The sequence below is a fragment of the Typopeltis vanoorti genome, chromosome 6 (genome assembly GCF_054136105.1).
Source record: "Typopeltis vanoorti isolate ZY-2024b chromosome 6, IOZ_Tvanoo_1.0, whole genome shotgun sequence".
NCBI classification, from domain to species: Eukaryota; Metazoa; Arthropoda; class Arachnida; order Uropygi; family Thelyphonidae; genus Typopeltis; species Typopeltis vanoorti.
Genome location: NC_143554.1, coordinates 15,622,865 through 15,648,184, shown reverse-complemented (window position 1 = coordinate 15,648,184; position 25,320 = coordinate 15,622,865). Strand labels below are relative to the sequence as shown.

Here is a 25,320-nt window from a genome sequence, read left to right as displayed (position 1 = left end):
GCTCATCATATCTCATGCAATTGTTTTCCATACTTTTTTATTTTAAATTATTTTCCTAATCTTTAATCATGAGTAAAAGAATTAGTGAGCAAAAAACAGAAGTGTGAAAATGATTCAAAAAGTAATCTGATTGGAAGAAAAACTTGAAATAATAAAGAAAAATCCAGAGCAAAGACAGGACAAGAACACAAAAATGGGTGAATCAACTGCTGAATACAAAGAGAAAAGTAAGGTTGCTTGAATTTCATCATGCATGCACTGAAAATCAAGTATTATAATGATTGAATTAGAGAGACTTCTTTTTACATGGATTGAAGATTATAACCAAAAACGGATCCCACTAAACACTAGCCTTAATAAATCAAAAGCATTGTCTCTTTGTAACCTGGAAAGGAAGGGCTATCAATGATGGAAAAGAAGAATAATTTCACGTCAGTGCTGGGTGATTTGAGGGTTTCAAAAAAAGAAATGGCCTACATAATGTTCTAATCACAGGCAAAACTGCAAGTGCAGATAAGAAGATATCTAGAGATTTTGAAGAAAATTGTGTAAGATGAGGACTATTGTGATCAACAAATAATTAATGTCAATGAAACCAGCCTTTTTTTGGAAGCAAATGCCTTCCAAGACTTTTCTAGCCAAATCAGAGCAATCTCAGCCTGGTTATAAAGTCGCAAAGTCGAATGAAATTACTGCTAACAATCTGCGAGCCATTTAAAAGCACATTCTTCCATATTGTACAAATGATTTTAGAGGTTTTTCAAATGAATCTAAGTTAATTAAATCTCATTCTGAGAAGTTGAGTGATTCTGACCTGCTAAATTTAGATGCACAGAGGAAAGATCCTGAAGAATATGAAGAAAATTTAATCACTGACAAGATCAAAGAGGTTTCACAGAAACAATTTGAAAATAGTTTTCGTACAACTGAAGTTTTTAAGCAGCGATGCTTAGAGACTGACCCTGGTGAAGAGAGAACCAGTAAAATTTGCAGAAGAGGCAATAGGGCCATACTGTCAGTTGTATGAAAAAAAATAAAAAAAACAGCATGCCTGCCAAACTACATTAGCTCAATTCTTTGTTAAGAAGCAGAATAATAAATTTATATGCTGAATATGTTTTATTGTCTTTCAGCTTCATGGTTTCCTTTAACTAGGGCCTGAGACATACCCTAATTCTTTTATAAACAAAATTAAGGGTCAAAAAAGAAATCTGAGGAATGAATTATACTTTTTCCCATATATTCGATTAGTGCGTTTTCAATTAATGGCACTGTTTTAAAGAACGCATTAATCGATGGATTGCTGTAACTACATGTGCAAATATTTGGGATAGTGTAATACTTCACTAAAATGACCAAAATAGGGCACAATGACTGTACCTTGAAATTTTGTCTTCTTATTTTTGATTTGCTTTATCTTTGTTACCTTATTCTTGAAAATGTCTTTACTGTAAGCAAAATATAGAGGCTAAAATAATGATTTTTTTTTGTCTGCTGTGTTATTAAGCTATCAAAAGTTTTCTATTAACATGCATATCCAACACCTAAGTTTAAACAAACACATAATAAATCTGTTCTAGACAGATGAAATTAAATTGGGGACTATTTTTTTTAAAGTGTTTGTATTAGTTTTTATTTACTTTAAATTAAATCTCAGAAAGAAAAAAAAAGCTCTTACATTATGAAGTGGTACTGCTTTTCCAGGTTTGATGTAACCTCTGATGTTCAGATCTTTAAAACAGTAATGAAGCTCATAAGGAAGCAAATTTGTTATTTCCACTGGAGGAACAAAGATTACTTTGTGACCTGGCTGCAGTGACATCTGCTTTGATGTGATTATTGAATGTGTAAAGCCAGATGATATTTTATAAGACCCATCTACAGGATAATTTTCATGCCGTATACAAACACAAAACCTAATATTAACAAAAAAAAAAAAAAATCAAAATTTCAGTTTATAAGTAAAAATAATTATAATAACAGAATATGATTTTTGTATTATATAGATAAGCTCTAGCATGCTGGCTTTTTTTTTTTTTTTTTTTTTTTTGGGTCTTGCCAGGTGCATTAATCTAATAAAAAGTAAAACTGAAGTATTCATTGTTATTGTTAGCAACAAACATGTATAATATATATCTCTACATTATGAGTATTCTATGCAGACCACTTTCAACTTTTACTGAGGTCTACTCAGTTGGAGCTAAATCCAGGAAGATATTAATGTTAAATCAGTGCAGAGCACCAAACACATCCAAAAGGAAGTGGGGCTTTGCATTATGGAACACTAAGACAACTGATGTGACGTCATGTTTATGTATAAGAAAGTCATGAAAATATTTCACATGCTAACTATGTTTGCTTCCTCTTGTGTATATGATTAAAACAAGAATATAATTATACTGTCTATTATAATTTACTTGATAACCATGCACAAAAATAAATAAACTACAGCTATCTCTGATCCAGAGTAAACTATGGGGATATGTCATTTTACATATGAAAAATATAAAATTTCTGCATGGATTCAAATCTAGGTATCTCTTAGGGTCTAGCTCCCTCTGAGGTCTATCCAGACTGGTTTTGATCTCAATTAAAGATCAAAACTAGTTTGGGTAGTGATCCTTCCAATAATGTACAGCAACATATACATCCAAAAGGAAGTGTGCTTTACCAAAGCAACAGATGTGAAGTCAACAACCTCTATATACAAATAATCTAGTTGTGAAGATACTTCACACACAAACTTGGGTACAGGATTAAACCAATAATATAATTTCTTGTGTATTATAATTTACTCAAAGTTTCAGAGATCTTATTTTAAAACATTTAAAGACTGACTGAAGTGGGGTTTAATAACTGCAATTATGTAACTATGGCTAGTGAGGCAATGCAAAGGAGAAATTACTCGGGCATGACTTACGGCAGTTCACACAGACTATTATGCTATATACCAGTGATTTTTAACTGGTGTGCTGTGAGAGGTCTTCAGGAGTGCTACGAGATTTCTGAAAACAAATTAATTGAAAGAAATAATGTCATATTTTGCGCATTTATTTATTAGTGTCTGGTCTTTCATTCGCACCTGAAGCTCACTTATTTATATTTTACGAAACTTACGGGTGGTAAATCGGTTTAAAATTGTGTGTTAATTAGCTTTAATCTTTTGATAAGTGTGTTCACAAATAACTTCATTTAATTCTCTTATTTTTAAGGTAACTGGTAAGAGTTCTTTTATTGTTTTTTTTTTCATTCAGTTAATTTTATTCAATAGTATTCCTTTAACATGGATAAATTTGTAATAAAAAAATGAAAATTTGAAGACAATGAACAAAGTGAAGCTAGTTTTGCCCAGAACATCAGCAGCTGATACCATATCTAGTGCTTCTTCTAAAACTAAATTAAAAATGAACATTCACCATTATGATGAAAATTATTTGTCATTTGGCTTTATTTCCAGTCAAGAAGATCCGCCACATCCTACATGCATAGTTTGTGCCGAAAAATTAGCAAAAAACGCTATGGTTCCAAGTAAATTAAAAAGACATTTACAATCTAAATGTTTTCACTTGAGCGAAAAACCGACTGAATATTTTAAAAGACTTGTACCGGATAAAACTATTCAAGCAAAAAAAACGGACTAAATTTGGAACTGTGTCCGAAAAGCCCAAGAAGCCAGTTACGCAATCGCAGAAATTGTTGCTAAACAAATGAAATCTCACACAATTGCAGAATCTGTAATTCTGCTAGCAGGCAGATTGTTAATATCAAGTTTGGCGAGGAATATGAAAAGGAGATTTCAATAATACCTATGTCAGATAATACAATTTATCGACATATTCAGGATTTGGCCAAAGATGTTGAGTTGTAGGTGGTATCTCGCATTAAACAAGCAGATATGTTTGCTGTTAAGTTGGACGAATCAACTGATGTAACTTTTAAAGCTCAAATTCCAGCCTTCAGTAGATTTATTTATAAGGAAGATATTATAGAACAGTTTTTATTTTGTCGACCACTCCCAGAAACAATGAAGGGCCAAGATATTTTTGATGTTATTGATAATTACTTTAAAATTGGCATAACTTGTCCTGAGACTCTTGCATCAGTATTTTCATGGATGGTGAAATCATCGTTGAAATCATCGCCTGTTCAATGTCAGGAAATGTAAAAGGATTTGTTACACTAGCTCAAAATAAGAATACTAGAATTATTTTTTTTACACATTGTTTTCTCCACAGAGAAATACTAGCATCAAAAGCATTGGGTACTTGAGCTTAAAAATGTACTACATGAGACTATCAAAATTATCAATTATATAAAAGACAGGCTGTTACAATCGAGATTGTAACACTATGCTCCTCAATGAAAGCTTCTTACATGCAGTTGTTAATACATACAGAAGTGAGATGGTTATCTCACGAACGAGTTTTATCAAGATTTCATGAACTAAAAGAGGAAATTCTAATTTTTTTGACAACTCGACAATCAGTGTTATCAGATTTTCTTAGCGACGAGCTTTGGTGCAGTAGGGTTGCATTTCTTGTTGATTTATTTCAATCTTTAAATACACTTAATAAAAGTATGCAGGGAGACTGTGAAAACATTCTTACTTTCACTGACAAAATTAACACATTCGAGGAAAACGAATGCTTTTGGAAGAACGAATCAGAAAAGAAAATGCAGTAAATATGTTTGAACTAATGAAAAAGTGCAAACTGAATGAAAATCTAATAGATTTAATTTTACAAACCTTAAGATTACTAAATACAAATACTGAGAAATATTTTCCTTCACTTGACATATCATCCTTCGATTGGATAAGATATCCATTTGTCTTAAGCGTGTGTAAATTGGGAAATTTAAAGATTACAGAAGAGGACGAATTAACAGATATAAGAAATGACAGAGGTTTAAAACTAAAACATTCAACAATAGATACTACTTCGTTTTGGTTATCTCTAAGAAGTGAATTTCCCAATATTACCAAAAAAGCAATAGAAGAATTTCTTCCATTCTCCAAGGTGATATTTGTGCGAAACAAGCTTTTCTGCAATGAATATTATTAAGAACAAAAATAGATCGCGGCTGGAAGCGTTGGAAGTTGATTTAAGAATATGCCTATCTATAATTCGACCTTGCACAAAAGACATTCTGAAACATCAAGCGCAGATATATCATTAAAATTAACTACAAGTATGTATATTATTTACCACATTAATATTTATTTGAAAAAATCAATAAAAATGTTTAAAAATAATTTGAGTATTGTTTTTCTTACTCAAAATGTCAAAAATATAGTTTACCATGTAGCACAAGTTGCCTAGACTTGTACTACTTTACGGGTCAAATAGACTTGCATAAAGCGCAGGCACAAACTTGACTTATTTGTCTGTTTGCTTACTTGGGAAATGGAGTAAAACCAGGTTTAAAATAGCTTGGCATCTTTAACATAGTTTACCATTTTTTTTTTTTTTTGGAGCAAAAAGATAAGTAATTACTATTATTAATATTTGTCTGTATAAATCAATCAAAATTATGCCTATATTTTTGCCAGATCATCAAAAAAATTAAAAGAATATATTTTTAGTGTGCTGCAGAATTTTAATAATTAGTCTACGTGTGCCATATTATGAAAAAGGTTGAAAATCACAGCTATATACTAATACAACACATATCAAAAATTATCTCCTTGTTAGGTTTAATGGAATTAAAACAGCAGTGGTAATGATAACAAATGTCAGCTGAATGGCTCCAATACTGGAGCATACATAGATATACAAGACAAGCTGCGTTAAATTTCAAATAGCTAGATGACCTCTAGTAAAAAAAATTCCATCAAGCTAGATTTAATTTATGATTACATGAATAAACATTCTTGCTTACAGATGGTTTTCTTTCCAGTAACAGTGATCTCCTATTTCTATTATTAAAATTGTTACTTTTCATTTAAAACAAAAAAAAATATTTATAAATTATAATAGGAACAAACATTCTTTCTTATTGATTTTTTCTTTAACAGTGATGTCCTATTTTTTAGTATTAAAGTCATTTTAGATTTAGGATCCTGGATTTTCTACAGTCCTGTTATAGTTCTTAGAGAGGAAAGATTCATGGGACGAATATATGCCTTCCATATGTATGGGAGTTTTAGACCATCATTATTATTTAGATTGGGGTGGCTGATAATGATCTCACAAGCTTCCTTAAATTTGCGTTCATACCATGTTTTGGTGTGATGTAGACAACTAGTGCTTTTCCATTCAATTCTGCATAAGGTGTTCAGGGCATGATCAGAAAGGCCACTTCACCATAATTATTATATTTGATGTGTCATTTATGTTCTTTTTATCTGATTGGAATTGTGCGTCCTGTTTCTCCTATGTAAGGTATGTTACAGGTGCAGTAAATACTGGCCAGCGGAGGGAGTGGGTCTTTGGATGAGTTGAGTAAGCTTTTTAATATTTCAGGAGTTTAAAGATGGCTTTGAAGTTGTATTTTTGTAGTACTACTCTGTGTTTATTTTGTCTGATGTCCCTTTAATGTAGGGAATGGCAAAACACTTTCTACCTACAAAAAGAAGGCAAGGCACAGCCATGGGCTCGCCATCCCCCCCCCCCCCCCCGATTGCTAACTTTTATATGGAACATTTTGAACAACTTGTTTTAGGTTCCTCCCCTTTAAAACACAAAGTCTGGCTTAGATACGTTGATGATGTTTTTTTGCAATCTGGTCTCATGGCTGCCAGACACTAGACACATTCCTTAGCCACTTAAACAAGCAACACAAATGTATACAGTTCACAACTCAGATTGAAAAACATAACACACTGCCGTTTCTAGATACACTTGTCACACATCTTCCTTAGGGCAATCTTTCCTTCACTGTTTACCGGAAACTGCCACATACTGGCCAATATATACACAAAATCTTCTACCACCACCCAACTCAAAAACTAGGTGTCATCAATACCCTAAAAAACAAGACTCTGAAGATCTGCTCTAGTGAACAGGCCCTGAAAAACGAATTTAAAGTGATCAGCAACACTTTTCCAAAAAATGGATACAGCCAAAACACTATTAACAAAATTCTCTACAAGACCTCTATAAAAACCAAAGACAAACCAGACTACAGTAAAACTATAACCATTACCTACATTAAAGGGACATCAGACAAAATAAACAGAGTACTTCAAAAATACATCCTCAAAGCCACCTTTAAACCTCCTGCAAAATTAAAAGGTTTACTCAACTCATCCAAAGACCCACTCCCTCTGCTGGCCCACCCTGGAGTATACCGTATTTACTGCACCTGCAAGATACCATACATAGGAGAAACAGGACGCACAATTCTGATCAGACAAAAAGAACATAAACGACACATCAAATATAATAATTATGGTGAAGCTGGCCTTTCTGATCATGCCCTGAACACCTTACACAGAATTGACTGGAAAAGCACCAGTTGTCTGCATCACACCAAAACATGGTATGAATGCAAATTTACGTAAGCTTGTGAGATCATTATCAACCACCCCAATCTAAATAATAATGATGGTCTAAAAATCCCATACATATTATTATTATTATTACTAGATACCTCCAGGGAGTCCAAATACTCATCGAGGGTGGGCATCCAATCTACAACTCTCTATCTCCACCACCAACAATGAACCATAACTACATCAACGTCATCTACCTCCCACTACTACCACTAGTTTTTTCACAGACATCCTAACATCACAGACATTCCTAAGAACTCATGGAGTCAAAGACTCATCTGGGAGGTCCTTTTATCACACACACACACACACACACACACACACACACACACACACACATCTCATCATACCGTGTCTTAAACACACTCAAACTCCTTGCAGACACCACACTCTCAGGCAAGGCATTCCAATCATTCACAACTCTGCATGAAAAAAACCTGCCTCTCACTCCCCTATTTACACACTATCAGATAGCCAATCTCTGATCCAATGCACTAGTCTAATATCCAACCTCATCTGCTCTAGTTTGACTATCAACTTATCATGTGATAATCTATCAAATCTATCTTTATACAGTTTCCAGGGATGACCTCTGGTTCTCCCCTGATCTCCCACTATTCTCTTTAGAACTTCTCCACCACTGATCTTATTAACAACCCCTTACCAACTTGTAGGTCTCTATTATATCTCCATTCAAATCTTCCCCAATATCTTTAACATACAGGTTAAACAGTAATGGCTTCAAAACAGATCCCTTAGGCACACTGCTAGTTACTTTCCTCTTCTGGGATGTTGCTCCCCCCCCCCCCCCCCACACACACACTATCAGATAGCCAATCTCTGATCCAATGCACTAAGTCTAATATCCAACCTCATCTGCTCTAGTTTGACTATCAACTTATCATGTGATAATCTATCAAATGCCTTTGCAAAATCTAAGTATACCACTGTGTATCCATCTCCTTTGTCCAATGAAGCAGTCACTTTATTGTAATAAGTAAGTAGATTACTACAACATGACCTTCCTTTAGCAATTCCATAATGTCCATTAAAAGATCATCATTGTTGTCCACCTAATTCTGGATCCTGGTTCTCACCAGCCTCTCCAACACATTAACCACAACAACTGACACGCAGATAGGCCTAAAATTTGATGCTCGATTTCTTTCACCTCCCTCAAGAAGCAGCACAATCTTGCCTTCCTTCCACTTCTTTAGAACTTGACCCAGTGCAAGACTCATATTAAACAAATATGTCACGGTAGATGCCAAATCCCTGGCACATTCCTTCAGAATATGTGGTAATATATTATCAAGTCTCACAGCCTTATTATCATCAGGTTTGCTCAATTCTCCGTATACCCATTGCTCACTTACAGTCAGTCTCTCTTCATCATCAACAACTGCTTTCAAACTTTCGATGATGTCACATTCATAAGAATTAAAGATCTTTATGAAGAGCTCAATAAATAGCTCAACTATATCTTCTGAAGCAGTTGTTTTTATACCATTTTCTCCAAACTACAATCAATGTCATCCTATAATTTTATTTTATTTTACTTTTGCTAGTTACGTACTGAAAGATCTCTCTAGGATTCTTTCTGGCTTCATTAACTAACTAGTGCTTGTACTGAACTTTTGCTACCCTTGCCAACCAAGTCACCTTCTTTGCCTATTCTTTGTAATCCTCATGGAATTGATTTTTACCACTCCTATTATTCTGCCTCTATAATACATTTTTCCTCTGTATTGCATGCTTAATCTCTTCATTCATCCATTTCACACCTACCCTATTTAACCTTCTGACCCTTGGAATACATTTAGATGTTGTTTCTAGTAGACAGTTCTTGAATATCAACCAAGCTACACTGATCTGCTTTCCAGCCACCTCCTCATTCCATGCTACACCTGGAAGCTGTCTCCTGAGCTTCTCATAATCACCAACCTTATAGTTCCACATATACCCTTTCCTCACACTGCTGGCAACCATCCAGGTAATCACTTCATGGTGTCTCTCACTGGAAGGCACTTTTGACACCTTATTTAAAATAACATCCTCTGATGAGATGATTAAATTGAAGACCCTTAATCCTCTTGGGATCTCTGTTGCATATTGCCTGAGGTAGTTATCTCTCAAATATTCAAGAAGCTCATTTTCTTTACTTCCAGTTGCTACCTCATCATCCCAGTCTATATTGCCATAATTAAAATTGCCCATAATGATCACGTTTTTCTTTGCTTGGCTAATTTGATTATACATTTCATTCTCACTACCATCCACATTACCAGATCTATAACAACATCCAACTAAGTATTTCATTCTATTCACCATCATCTCACACCACAATGCCTCAAAACCACTAGCACAATTTCCCTCTTGCATCTGTACTACCCTGTATGGACATAACTTTTTCTCTATCATCAATAGCACTCTGCCTACCTTTTTTACCCCTTCTATCTTCAAAGAAACATATACTCGTCCATCTCTATTCCTGTCAGGATAGCATCCTCATCCAACCATGTCTCACTTATATCAACAATTCTTGGGTGAACAGACTCAATTAATGCAGATGCAATTAATTTATTTGCCTTGTTTATTACACTTTTATCATTTGTTTTGGCAAGTTTCACTGATACCACTTATTAGATATGACTTCTCCATACTTAAATCAAGCCATTTCTTAATCATCCTTATTCATCTTATAACCTTCTTCAATCCCAAATGTTTTCCCTTGATCCCAGGTGATCCTCTACTCTTTTCTACACACGCATTCACATTCTCTTGGAGCATCAACCTTTCTCACACTGTGTTCCCGTCTACCCTGAGCTTCCTTGTTCCCCTATTAGTCTTGAACACGTGTCCACTGATTCTCTTTACTCTTGCTACCCACTTCTTCATTTGTAATCACCACATCAAATCTCTCCACTCTTACTTGCATTCCCAAATCCTCATTCATCTCACACTTTATACACACCCTCCTTCCATCTACCTTAAATATCCATAACTTATGTACCTAATAGAACGGATACATATAACACACTTCACATTTCATGAAATGACTGAAATCAAAATTAAATTCTTGCAAGAAAAAGCTGCTATCATGTTCCTTCATCAGTTACTATATTAAGCTGTAATTTAATGATTCCTTAAACAAATTTAGACAAGCCACACACAAAAAAAACACTGCAAGTGCACAACTTTTACAGCAACTCTTACTCATAAACACACACTTATTTACAATTAATTATTCTAAAATACTTATCTGAAATGGAAGCCTTCTTTACACATACAAATCCAGGGAAATGTCATCTGCCAGTTGGAATAGATGATCTTTGATCAGAATTGTTCAAATATGAAAGTAGAAAAGTTTTGCCAGAGCCTACTAGAAAACTGAATGTGAGAATTATAGAGGAATTACTTAAGGAGCGTTCCAAGTAACATTTATACAAGTATAATCGAAGAGGTTAAGAAAACTTGGGCAATGTAAAATTGAAGAAAAAACAAGGTGGGTTCAGGCCAAACACAAAAGAAGACAAACTGTGGAGAAATCCTGGGAATATAACAAAGATCTGCATTTAAGTTTAGTAGATATGGGAAAGGCATATGACAATATACCAAGGGATGGGCTATTCAAAACATTACAACTATATGGTGTAAATAAGAAATTATATCAAGCAATACACAGTCTATTTTAAAGTTGTAAGTCTGCAATTAGAACTGAAAGAGGAAAAGGAAGATGGCTTGATGTGAATCAGGTGTGATACATGGATGTACATTATGTCCACTGTTGCTCATTATTTAGAGATCATTATTTAGCAAAGTGGCATTAGGCCTGATTGATTAAGTGATTAAATGAACTGTTTATGAAAATCAGCAGTAGGATGACTGACTAAGACCATCAAAAATATGCAGGAAGATTGCAAACATTAGTACATCCTGAGTGGAAAACCTACTAAAACATTAGGCACAATTTTTAGTGAAAATGACTAATTAAATATGGAAATAGACAAAAGGATAAGTAAAGCTGTTACAGTAAGAGAGAAATTAATCAAAACACAAAACTAGCTGTATACAAAGTGTTCAAATCAATTTTAATATATGGATTAGGGCATGATTTAGAAACAAAACACTTGATCGAAGACTGCTGAATCACAGATATCACAGAAGAATGACTAAGGGAGTGAACAGATGGCATCAATGCCAGTACCATAATAAATATGAAGATATTAGGAAGGAGTTTGACATAGTTATCATTCATGAATGTGTTTGCAGAACTAATCTCTGGTGGTATTATTATTATTATTGAGAGAGACCTCCAGGGAGACATAGACTCATTGAGGGAGGCCACATACCACACACACACACACACACCAGTTATCATACTTATTCTTGAATCATTCACACTGCTTGCACTCACAACATCCAAATCCAATCCATTCCAACCATGCACCACCCTCTAAGAGAAAAATCTAGCCCTCATGCTCTTCATGGAAGCCTTCATTCAGCTTCTAAGGATGCCCTCTCATCCTTTTCCCACCCTCCATAATTTGAAAAACTCCATCAACTGAAATCCTGTATGATCCTTTCAGAAATTTGTAAGTCTCAATCATATCACCCCTCTTTCTCCTATTTGCTAATGTCTGCATTCTACAAATTTTCAATGTCTTCATAATCAGTATTCCACAATCCTGATATCATTTTTAACACTCTCCTTTGTACTCTTTCCAATATATTAGAATCACAACAGAAACCAGACCTGCGCGAAATAGTCCAAGCGAGGTCTTATCAAGGCCACGTAAAGAGGCAAAATAACATCCTTATCTTTACATGTGAATGTTCATTTCAGTATTGCAATTATTTTTTGAGTTGTATTTGCAATCACACCAATTATATTGGTGTGATTATTGGATATCTAATCCAATAATTGGCATTGGATATCTAATCCGATAATTGGCATTGGATATCTAATCATGCCGAAGTGAATGACTTTACATTTACTAACACTGAACTGATACCCATTTTCCCATGCCCACAATTCCAGCCTATTTAAATCATTCTGAAAAGACTGCATATCAGCAGTATTCCTGATTACCCAACCTATCTTTGCATCATCAGCAAATAACTGAATGTACAGATTGAATAACAGTGAACCTAGTACTGACCCTTGTGGTACACCACTTGTTATTTTATTTTATTTATTTATTTTTTATTAATCTTTGTACTGGTTATGGGCAGTACTACCCTTACATCGCATCCAAACTTGATATAGGCCTAAGCCTTTACAAGGATTTTACCCTATGCCTGTTCTAGTTATCATTGTAGTCATTCTCTGGTGGCAACGCCATGCCACCAGAGAATGAATGTACCCTGTAGGGCCCTCAAAGAATGAACTTTTATATCCTTCTGCATAAGTCCAAGCTGTTTTAAGTCTTTATAACTATCTGCACTCCATACACCATGTAAAGAGATGATGGCGCTGGTAAACCTCGGAGTTGCCCCATGCTCCTCCCGTATCTTACTAACTAGATCTCAGTTATTCTTATAATAGTTTACCTTATTATTATGGCTATAGGCTAGTGGGGACCCTGTTCCCACCACCTGGGCATCAACTACCCAAACATTACCATCTCTTTTAATCACTAAGTCTGGCTTATGCAAACTCACGGAGGTCCTATAACGTGGTTCCACTGCGGTCTCCCAAACCTTAAACCTTGCAGACTCAGATTCCCCGTATACCACTTTTTGATATCTGTCAGTCAGCCATCCTCTTATCCATGCTAATATTGTATAACCAAACCCATTTTCTCCAATTTATGCAACAGTCTTCCATGATGTATTCTGTCAAAAGCCTTAGCAAAATCCATAAGTATCATGGTGTATCCATTCCCCTTGTCTAGTTCAATGGTAACATTATTATAGAATGTGAGCAAGTTGCTAAAACATCACCTTCCCTTAGTGTTTGTTGCATTGCAAAGTAGAGATTCAATGTCAACCCATTTCTGAATGCGGGACGTAACCAATTTTTCCAAAATATTCATCACCACTCCTGAGATACTAATTGGTCAATAGTTGGATACCATCTTTGCACCACTCTCGTGCAATGGAATTATCATATATTCCTTCCATTCCTGTGGAATCTTCCCTGTTCTGAGACTCATTAAACATCCTGGTCAAAGGAATGGCCAGTTCAGCTGAACATTCTTTTAGCACACGTGCTGATATTCCATCAGTCCCTATTGCTGAATTCTTATTCAATTTGTGCAACAGCTCTAATACCTCGACCTCACACACCTGCATTTCTTCATGTAGTGAAGAAGTAACAGTGAGCTCAATGTTGCGTTCACCAGGTTGATAGCTTTTAACAAAATGGGCACTTATTAACTAAACAACCTCTTCTGCATCTGTAACCCTCACGTCATCTGGATTTAGAAGAGTTATTCTCACATATTCATTCTTTCTTTTACTTGCAGCATATTGATAGAATTCTTGTGGATTGTCTTTAGCACACAGAGCCAGTTTCTTTTAATACTCAGACTTTGCTTTCTGTATAACTACTGTGACTATTCTAGCCTGCTGCTTATAATGTTCATAATGGATGCCATCCTTATGCAAACGGTATTCCTTCGACATCGTCCTTTTCTTACGAAGAGACACATTCTGATATCGCATCATTCAAGTATTGTTTAAATGCTTCCCATGCGTTGTCGATATTCTTTCCATCCAGCAACCGATCCCATTCCACTGAACTCAGTATACCCCTCAGTTGGTCATAATTTCCTGCTTTGTAGTTCAGCATATAACCCTTTCTGAATGGAACATTCATAAACTTAGTTACTCACATGGAAAGTGACTAAGTGATCACTTCCCATGTGAGTAACTGCATGATCACTGTCACCAACTGGAGGCAGAATAGTTATGTCTTTAACTGAAACACCCTCTGACACTATAATCAAATCAAACCCTCTTTGATCTCGAGTTCCTTCTGTTACATGCTGCTTGAGGAAGTTGTCCCGCAACAGCTCAATAAATGCATTTTCATTCTTCTCATGCGATTCTACTGCTAACCAATCAATATTTGGATATTGATTGGTTAGCAGTCATATAGAAAAAGCAGTCAAATAGAAAAGATGAGTGCGAAAAGAGTAATCATAATGGGAAAAACATTTCTTCATCACTAGCATCAGATTTACCAGGTCTGTAACACTATGTAATTTGTCTTGTTAGCTTCCACCTCATGCCAGATGGCTTCAAGCTCTCTGCCACATGAAATATTATTATTAGTACTACTGCAATCATAGGGTCTCAACTCTAACTGGATTTAAGTCATCCGATATTATTAGCAGCACGCCCCCTCCTCTCCTATCCTCTCTATCCTTACTAAAAATACTGTACCAATGACACTCAATACCAGGGACTGTTACGCTAGATAGACCTGTTACATGAGGTCTAACTAACCGCAGAAAAAGGGGTGGGAGAATAAACTTAAGTAAGGACGTAGATAGACAGAGAAAATAGAAAAAAAAGGAAATATAAAGGAAAGTAAATATTTTACAAAGCCCCAGCAGATAATAAGAATATTAAAGAAACAACATATTTTACATAGACATCTTTGCATACATATGATAGGTCTGAACCGGATGAACACAAACCCAAAATCGTTCTCGCCTGGTCAACATTTCCATGACAAAGCCCATTCCTGTCATTGACACAGTTATATAATATTGTTGGTCTTACATTCCTCCCTTTATAATTTAGTTTTCTTGACTCTCTGTGTTATATCTCATACCAGTTATTAGTTTTTCTAGACTCCTGATACCAAACGCATTCAGGTGTAGGCCATCCCTCTTATGCAAATCCAATCATCCCTCAAACTCACTCCACACATCCAAAAACTCACACATCCAAAAACAAAATTCTACATAGCCTATGCATCGAATCGTTTGCCATCATAGCCCTTCTTTTTAATTCATTTTTATCATAGCAAGGTAAAATACTAACGATTATCACTTTCTCACTCTTACCTCTTCCAACAACCCTTTCACGTCCTCTCTCATACTGAACTTATCACCAGTTAAATCGTTCAATACCTACTACAACTAGATTTCGTTTACTTTTCTTTTCTGTTTTTGAATTACTTATGTTATATTTTTAATTTTAGCTCCAGGAAAACTCGATGCTATAACTCGCTTATCTATAGCATGTTAGCAGAACTAATCTCTGGTGGTATGGTCATTTAAACAGTAAGAGAGAGGAACAATTAGTAAAAAACAAATGCTTTTTGCCAGAAAATAGCAGGAAGACTCAGAGGAAAATTTAGATGGTTTGATATAGTAAGAAGTGCCTTCGAAGAATGAAATATAATATATGATAATATATTTGGTGGAAAACTGCCTATACGAAGCATACTATCGCTAGGATAAATATCAGGAATTTGATTATGGTAATTAATTTTTATCCTGATTTTGTAGTATACTGAGTTTGTAAAAACAGGAATTAAGTTTTTCTGCAAGTACTGATATTAAGAAAATATATCATACACATCATTAACAGTTACACACATTAAGTATTTTTATTAATTATAATTCACTTCTTTAAAACTTACCTATAATAATCTGCCCTCTTGGATGAAGTGCAAACTCGGACAGCACCTCCTACTTCACCTGGTCTTAAGATATGGTGCCAAACAATTGGATGATTGCAGAAACCAGTAAATTTTTCAACAGGACGAGCCCATATCTGAGCATGTACAAATGGTAATGGAATTGGAATTGTAGTCATTGGTATTAAGTAAAGTTTCTGGCAAGGTGCTATTAAAAAAATAAATAAATAAATAAAAATTAGATATTTCTATGATAGTGCTTTCTCAATTATTTGACCTACAATCAAATAAATGAACCTACTATTTATTATCTGATCTAACCATTGAATGGGTTAATCAAACAACTTATTGTACAGCACCATGTAAATGAACCTTCAGTTACTTAACCTATCAAATGTTCGACTGATAAATAGCTTTCCCGATACTGTCAGATATTTGTTTACAGCAAGGTAGCTTCTGTTTATTAAGTGTTTCTGAACTAAACTCACTATAATCAACTCTCACTACAGAGAAAATGTAGGAACCACAGGGATTTTTTTTATTAATATGCTGCTCCCACCTACAAAAGGTTACTTGCAAATCACTAGTACATTGTGTACTGTGGGTGGGCTTAGGATGACATATTACTATGTATTTTTAAAGAATGTGCAAAAGAGTTAGCCTTGCTCTTGACCTGGTTATTTAATGAAAGTCTTGCAGTGGGGAAGGTTCTTAAAGAGTGGAAAGAAGGTAAAATAATACCTCTCTACAAGTCAGGTTTGAGAACAGAAGTTTCCAATTATAGTGAGAATGTATAATTGGAAAGAATGCATAATTGTCAGAAATAATACAGGATTGGGTCGATGGGCATAAGATTTTTATGATGGTCAGCATGGGATTGTGAAGGGCAGGTCTTGTTTTAGAAATCTACCTACATTTTATAATGTGTTGGATAAGGGAGAATCATATACAGTGATATTCTTGGACTTTACATTGATAGATTACCACATAACAGATTGGTGAATAAGCTGCAGAAGATGGGATTAGATAGCAGACTCGTAGGATGGATTGAAGACTGGCTTTCTGAAGGGTACCAGCAAATTGTGTATGATGGAGCAGCGTCTCAAAAAAGACATGCTTCAGGGTTCGGTTTTTGAGCCTCTACTGTTTAACTTATTTGTTAATGATATTTCGTGAGGATTGACTGGGGTTCTTCAAATGTTTGCCGATGATGCAAACTTAGGTAGAATTATCAGGAGGAGTGTTAACCTTAATTCTCTACAGGAAGATTTGAACAGACTTTTAGCTTGGACAAATGAGTGGGATTGCAGTTGTAATATTAATAAATGCAAGGTGTTACACTTTGCGATACAGAGATATAAGGCTATGTACTGTATATTTGTGAAGCTGTACTTCAGGAAGTGGATGAGATTTGGGATCTTGGAGTGATGGTAGACAGTGGACTGAAGTTCTGAGGACACATCGCATGTGTTGCAAAGACTGTATATTGTATTATATATAAGGCATTGGTCACACCACAAATGAACTACTGTGCTCAGATTTAGTGAACTAGTTTTTATAGTGATGTGGAAACACTAGATAGAGTCCAAAAATAATTGACCAAAGTGATGTCAGGACCCTAGAGTGTTTGTTATGAAGAGCATTTGAGGGAGTGTGGACTATAGAGGTTGATGGATAGGAGGAAAAGAGGAGATATGATGGATACCTTCAAGTTAGATAAAGAATTGTATCAGATTAAGAAGATATTATGAAAAGAGTGGATGTTAAGATGGGAAGAAGGAGAAGCCATCCCTGGAAGTTGTATAAACATGTGGTGGAAAAAGCTGTGAGGAAAAGATTTTTTATGTGGAGAGTTGTTAGTGAGTGGAATGCATTGCCAGAGTGCATTGTGAATGCAAATAGGTAGGGCATTTAACTTCAAAGCTCATTATGATAGACATGCTGCTGGTTGAATGGGCCTCCCACGGTGAGTCTGCTGACTCCATGGAAGTTACCAAAATAATATTTTTTTGTTTGTATTTCTTAAAATTTATTTATTAGATTTATTTAATGTATTTTATTGTTATGTTTTACTGTTATATGTAGATATACCGGAACCCTACTCTAGAGACCAAATATGGAACTTTTTCAAACCACTGTAGGTCTCCAGTAAGCAGAGCAGTGATCTCACACTGGGCAAATGAAATGAATCTCACACCTAAAATACTTTTAGTAAATTTCATATAGGGAATTTTCTTTAGAATAGCACTACACATAGAGGGGTGTTATTTCCACAATGTTATATAGGGTTGTTTGTTACAACAGCATATGCTATAATCAGAGTTGGCTGAATATGTGTATTTTAACTTCTGAAACATAACAAAAGCCACATCAGGATTTTTATTAACACAAACAATATATCTAGAAGTTGCTAGAGATTTTTACAGAACTCTTAAATAGCTACTCATTTAACTATCAACTCATTTTATTCTCAAACACTTATGTATATATAGTTATAATTAATACTGTTATGTGAACATGCATCATTGTTTGTGTGGTTAAAGGAATGAAGGCAAATACTATCTTGGGTTGTTTAAAAAATTGGCTGCTTTTTCAGTCATGATTTTGACACAACGTACAGAGTAAAATCAGGTGTAAGATAAGGGTGCACACTATGTCCACTCTTATTCATTATCCATATGGACTGGATGAAAGAAAGGGACATTAAACCTGATATTAGAAACAACGATATCAAACTTAGCTCTTGATATTTTTGCATTCCTAAACACATCCACAACAAGTCTCCAGGATTCTTTAACTAAACTGAATAACAGCAATAACAAATTTGGCATGAAAAAATACAAGAACTATGAAAATAGGTAGAAATGAAGAAAATTTCACCTGCATTCTCAATGGAAAACCTATAGAACAATTAAAATACTTCAGTTATTTAGGCACAGTTTTTACTGAAGATGGCAAATTAAATATGGAAACAGACAATATAATAAGTAAAGCTAGTATAGTGGAGAACTAGCTGAATAAATTTATATCAAATGAGAGAGAAATTAGTCAAAATACTAAACTAGCAGTATACAAGGCGGTATTCAAACCAGTTTTAAGTTATGGATCTGAGAATGTGGGTGAGAAATAAAGCACTAAGATTAGAGACAACAGATATGAGAATTTTGAAACAAGGGATCTGATTAAATTGCACCTGTAGCAGAACCATATTAAAAATGAAGATATTAGAAGGAATTTGATATTGTTAGCATTCAAGAATGTGTGAGCAGGGCTAATCTAAGGTGGTATGCATGGTCACTTAAACAGAATAGAAGAGGTTCGAAGTTTATTTTGCACTTGGTTAGACTATAATAAATTTAGTTTAATCCTTTATCCAAGTGTAAGCAAACAAAGTTTGCACCTGAAAATATCTTCAGGACTGAGGTAAGGTGGTGCAACACTAGGCAACTCGGAGCAAAGGTGGACCAGGCTCTCATCACTCCTTGTCTCAGTATCTCCCATAATGCAAAGCACATCTCCTTGCGGACATGTATACTGCTATGCATTAAGGGAAGGGCCACTAACCAGAACGGTTTCAACTTTTATTGAGGTCTCGTCAGTTGGAGGCAGACCCAAACGTGGAGATACTAAGGTAGAACATTGCTGACTTGATGGGTGAAGCATAACTGCTTTTCATATTCCCCTTTGTCTGAGGGGGAGTTCTTTGAGTGGAGAGTTATTGAGCATTAAGCTTGCCCAAGAAGGCCAATGAGATTAGCTGTGTTCAGCTGAGCATAGAACTGACTTGGTCTTTAGTATTTGTAGAATTATGTTTCATTGTAGTCTGAAGCTTGCTTGATCAGCAGGTTTGGATGATTGTTTGTCTTGGTGAAGAAATTTGCTGCTAGATCATGGAGGAAGGATACGATGTAGGGAGTATTGACTTCTCAGTGAATCTGGGAGTTTCTGATAAACCATGGGGCATCCAGAATCATTCTCAGGCATTTGTTCTGTATCCTCTGCAGTTTTTGAATATTCGAGTTCAAGGTGTGGTTCCATGGAGGAGATGCGTAAGTGATGACCGCACGTATTACCATCTTGTATATGAGTAGTTTGTTCCGGATATCCAATTTACTTCTTCTGTTGATCATGGAGTAGAGCTGGGCAATTGCTCTGCATGTCTTTGAGTTTATGTGTTTTATATGATTGGTGAATTGGAGTTTTTGTCCAGTATGACACTGAGATATTTGACTTCATTCTACCATGGGATCTTGACACCTAGCAGGTGTATGTCTTCCTTGGTCTGAAACCTCTTTTTGGTGTACAGGATGGCTGAACTCTTCAGTCGATTTGTTTGGATCCTCCAGTTCATCAGCCATTTCTACAATGTGTGAATACTGTTTTGGAGTCTTTTGATAGCTAGTTTGGGACTGAGAGATCTTGCTAATAAAGCAGTATCATCCGCATATAATGCTGTGATTGTTGAACTTGGATTTTGTGGAATATCAGCTGTGTAGATAGAAAATCAGCTGTGTAAATAGAAAAGAACAGCAGGAGAGCCAGAAGAGAACCCTGCGGCACACCTGCAAGGATCTTGTGTCTGGTTGATACGGTTTCATTTATTTTTACTTGCATGAATCTGTCTTTAAGGTAACTATCTATGATTTTTATTAGATTAGTTGGCATGTTAAATTTGATGAGTTTGTAGTGAAGACCCTGGTGCCACACCTTGTCAAAAGCCTTCAGAGCATCAATAAAGACCGCAGCAGTGTGGAGGTTCCAGTTGAAACCTGTGATGAAAAATTCAACCAGTCGGTGTATCTGATGTGTGGTGCTATGGTTTTTTCCTGAATCCAAACTGTTCATTAGGGATAATATCTAGTTTATCTGTTGCTGATTGAAGCCTTGTAAGGATGAATTTTTCTACAACCTTACCTAGGGTGGACAGTAGGCTGATAGGTCTGTAGCTTTCGGGGAGTTGAGGGTTTTTTCCAATCTTTTTGATTGGTGTGATGTCAGCCGTTTTCCATGCTAAGGGAAAATATTTGAATCTGATTATTGCATTGATAATATTGACTAGGTGCACAATGGCTTTTCTGGGGAGTAATTTGATGTGATTCTGTCTGAGCCTGGAACCTTGTTGTTACTCAAGTGGGTTATAATATTTATAACTTCTGCTGGAGAAGTGGGTGTGATGAGTTCTGCCATTTCTTTTTGTTCTGTTACAACCTGTCTGACTCTGCAGTGAATCTTGTAGATTAGACTGATGTTTAAATTCTCATAAGAGGGGTTACACTGAGTTTCCAAATCGTCAACCAAAGCTTCTGCTTTTTCTTGGTCAGTGGGAGCTGCTCCTTTCTTGGTCTGAATTGGGGGTATGAGTTGCCTTTTAGTACGGAGGGTTCTCAAGAATTTCCAGATGGAGTTATCCTCTGGGTTCAGATTGTTCAGTTTGGTTTCCCAATCTTGATTTCGATGTTTTTGTAGAGCTTCCCGGACTTGTCTATTTAAATTATTCAAAGTTGTTTTATCTTGTGGGGCTTTTGTGTTATGGTACCTCTCTGGCTCTGTTTTTCAGCCTGATCAGGTCCATAATTTCCTCAGGGATCCGACCACTGGAATGAAAAACTGTGGTTTGTGTGACTGAAGCTAGTGCTTTTTTAATTTGGTAAGTGAGGTTGTTGACAGCTATATCTATCTCCTCTTTGTTATGGATGATGGGTGTGGGAGAGGAGAGCTTTTCCCATGATATAAAGGAGTGTGGAGGAGAGAACTGTTCTTGTGTACTGAGCTTGAGCAGAATGGGGTTGTGATCAGATGATAATTCGTTTAACATTTCCAGATGGTATTGGTATCTGATGTTTCTAAGGACTGCGATGTCCAGTACGTCTGATCTTCCATTTGGACTGTGATGAGTGGGCTCTGTGGGTCCGGCTATAACAATAGAAATTTTGCATTGAGTAATGGTTTAGGGTGCGGCCTTTGTCATTGATTGTGGAGCTATACCAAGCTGAATGCTTGGCATTGAAATCTCCAGCCTTGATGATAGAGTCTGTGGAGCCGAGAATGGAGTCCAAGTCAGATACCAGTAATGGAATGCTGAGTGGGTTGTATACTGCATAGATTTTGATACTGCCAGCATTGTTTGTATGGACTTCAATGCCTGTTATCTCTAGGTTCTTGGTTTATGGATTGGACAGTACATTGTGGTATTGTGGCTTATGTAGTTTTTAATGAATATGGCTGTGCCTCCTCCACTGGCAGTGAGTCTGTCTGTTCTGTACATAGCGTAGTTCCATAATTTAGGGTTATTAGCTGGTCTGAGATGTGTTTCATTTACTAGAATTATATCAGGAGTATATCTGTGAGTGAACTCTTGTAGTTCAAGGATTTTGTTGTTCAATCCATTTCCATTCCATGCAGTTATGGTAAGCGAGTTAGGTTTATATTTCCTATTGCTCATGATTGAGGGCTGTCAGAATGGAATGGGTACCTTGAAGGAATTTCTTCACGGAGAATGGCGTAGGATTTGTTTTGCTGAATTCCTGAAGCATGGTAGCTAGTGAGGCAGTTAGAAATGATGCAAGGTTGGAGTTTGTAAATTCGTTGGAGGAAGTATTCTTGGATCGTGCAGCCAGCCTCGGCACACGTTTTGGTCCTGGTTTCAGGTTGATTTCCTTTCTGAGCTGTCAAGGTGGAGGTTATTTGAACTGGATGGTGATCTGCACAGTTGCCTGGGGTGTCACTGCTGGGTGATGGCTGAGCGGTTTTGGGAAACCCATGGTTCTTTGGGTGTGCTATGCATCCTTTATAGTTGGCGGGGTGAGGCCCTCCGCAGTTTGCGCACTTAGCTGGCGTAGATCTTGGCTTGGTGCATATGATGGTCTGGTGGCCTTCACCACATTTTAAGCACCTGAAGTTGGACTGGCATAGCTTTTGGGCATGCCCAAACCGCTGACATCTGTGGCACTGTCCTGCTGATGCTCTCTTTCTTAGAGGTTCCGTAGTAATTCTAAGGCTGCAGAGAGCAGCCTTAGAATTACTAGCCTTAGAATCAGCTCATATATTTTCTTCTGGGTGTTATCAATCTCCACGAGTACTAAAGGCATTGGCCTTTTATCAGACCAGAGCATCCTACTTACTTTGATTGGGGTCAGGCTCTGGTTGCTTAAATCAGCTGGGATTTCTTCTGGAGTGATTCCTTCTGTGACTCCACATATTACCACCTTTAAGGTCTTTTCACTCAGTAAAGCGAATGTATGATAAGGAAGATTTTTGGTGTCTAGTAGCCTTGTCATCTGCCTGTAGTCAGTGGCTGGCTGAATTTTGAGTCCCACATCCAAGTTTTTTGCCCAGGAGTATGTGATGTTTTGCTCCCTAAGGGCTGATATGACAGAAATCCATTTCTCCTTGTCCTGAAGAATAACTGGAAGGACTTTCTCCAAGTTTTTTCGCACGTCCTGTATGGGTGAGTCATCCTCCATAAGATCGACTGCTGTTCTTCGACGTTTGTTGGAGTGCTCTTCTTGTGAGTTGTTATGATGGGGTTTTTTAGATGGTGGAACAGTTATGAATTCCCCTTGGGTTTCTTCATCCTCTACTTCTGGATCATTTGTTTGGGCATACAGGAGTATGTGATTAGACTTTAGATTAGATCTTGGTTAGACTTTAAATAACCCAGCCAGTCAGCCTCAAACTTTGCCATGATAAGTTTTAAAACTTCTAATGACTCCTCCTTGTTTATAATCTTAATTTGTTCCTTGATATCTTCCATACCAATCGGGAGTCTGCTGGAGTTATGTAAGAGCTATGATGGTGGAACCATTATAGCTCTTACATAATTCCAGGAAACCCCTCAACAACGTGAGGCAGTGAGCCTACGATTCAGTTGCTTTTAGTAATTAATCAACAATGGTGACTCCAACGGCAGTTAGACCTATTGAATCGCCCAATTACAGTCCACTTACCTGTGATGTTAACCTGCTGTTCTTGTATATAATTTAAAAACTATAATCGCGTCTCTGCTACTTAGTCTAGCAGCTACACTGCAAAACCAAAGTTTCACATCATACTTGCATTATAGTAGTCAACACTCATTCACTCATCTAATGCTAAAAGTAGAAACACAGTGAACACTCTTTCAGAAGCAATAAGAGAGGTCATATTTACCCATACAAGTTGCGAACAGGTGTGCCACCTTATTATTGTATTACTCTGCATTTAGAGAAAGATGTTGCAAGTTTATTTTGCACTTGGTTAGACTATAATAAATTTAGTTTAATCCTTTATCAAAGTGTCAGCAAACAAAGTTTGTGCCAGAAAATATCTTCAGGACTGAGGTAAGGTGGTGCAACACCAGGCAACTCTGAGCAAAGGTGGACCAGGCTCTCATCACTCCTTGTCTCAGTATCTCCCATAATGCAAAGCACATCTCCTTGCAGACATGTATATTGCTATGCATTATGGGAAGGGCCACTATCCAGACCGGTTTTCTTGTCAGTGGGAGGCAGACCCAAACGTGGAGATACTAAGGCAGAAGCAATAGGAGAGGTCATATTTACCCATACAAGTAGCCAACAGGTGTACCACCTTGTTATTGAATTACTCGGGATTTAGAGAAAGATGCTGGAAGTTTATTTTGAATTTGGTTAGACTATAATAAATTTAGTTTAATCCTTTATCCAAGTGTAAGCAAACAAAGTTTGTGTCTGAAAATATCTTCAGGACTGAGGTAAGGTGGTGCAACACCAGGCAACTCCAAGCAAAGGTTAACCAGGCTCTCATCACTCCTTGTCTCAGTATCTCCCATAATGCAAAGCACATCTCCTTACAGACATGTATACTGCTATGCATTAAGGGAAGGGACACTACCCAGACTGGTTTTGACCTTTATTGAGGTCTCGTTGGTGGGAGCCAGACCCAAACGTGGAGATACTAAGGCAGAAGCAATAGGAGAGGTCGAAACCGGTCTCGTAGTGGCCAGCGGTCAAAACCGGTCCTCAATCAAGGTCAAAACTGGTCTGGATAGAGGCTCCTCCCTTAATGCATAGCAGTATACATGTCTGCAAGGAGATGTGCTTTGCATTATGGGAGCTACTGAGACAAGGAGTGATGAAAGTTTGGTCAACCTTTGCTCGGAGTTACCTGGTGTTCCACCACCTTACGTCAGTCCTGAAGATATTTTCAGGTGCAAACTTTGTTTGCTTACACTTGGATAAAGGATTAAACTAAATTTATTATAGAATAG

The 25,320-nt window shown here is 36.5% G+C and overlaps 1 protein-coding gene across 1 annotated transcript in view; it reads right to left on the bottom strand.

Annotated features, from left to right (window-relative positions):
• The window catches only part of Vps13D (vacuolar protein sorting 13D), a 1,260,195-nt gene that overhangs the window by 383,147 nt on the left and 851,728 nt on the right, over positions 1 to 25,320 (bottom strand). Inside the window, exons 56-57 of the mRNA XM_090393926.1 lie at positions 16,098 to 16,302; positions 1,679 to 1,916 (exon numbers count right to left, since the gene is read on the bottom strand). Of these exons, the coding sequence (XP_090250052.1) occupies positions 1,679 to 1,916; positions 16,098 to 16,302 (443 nt within the window). The remainder of the gene's footprint in view (positions 1 to 1,678; positions 1,917 to 16,097; positions 16,303 to 25,320) is intronic.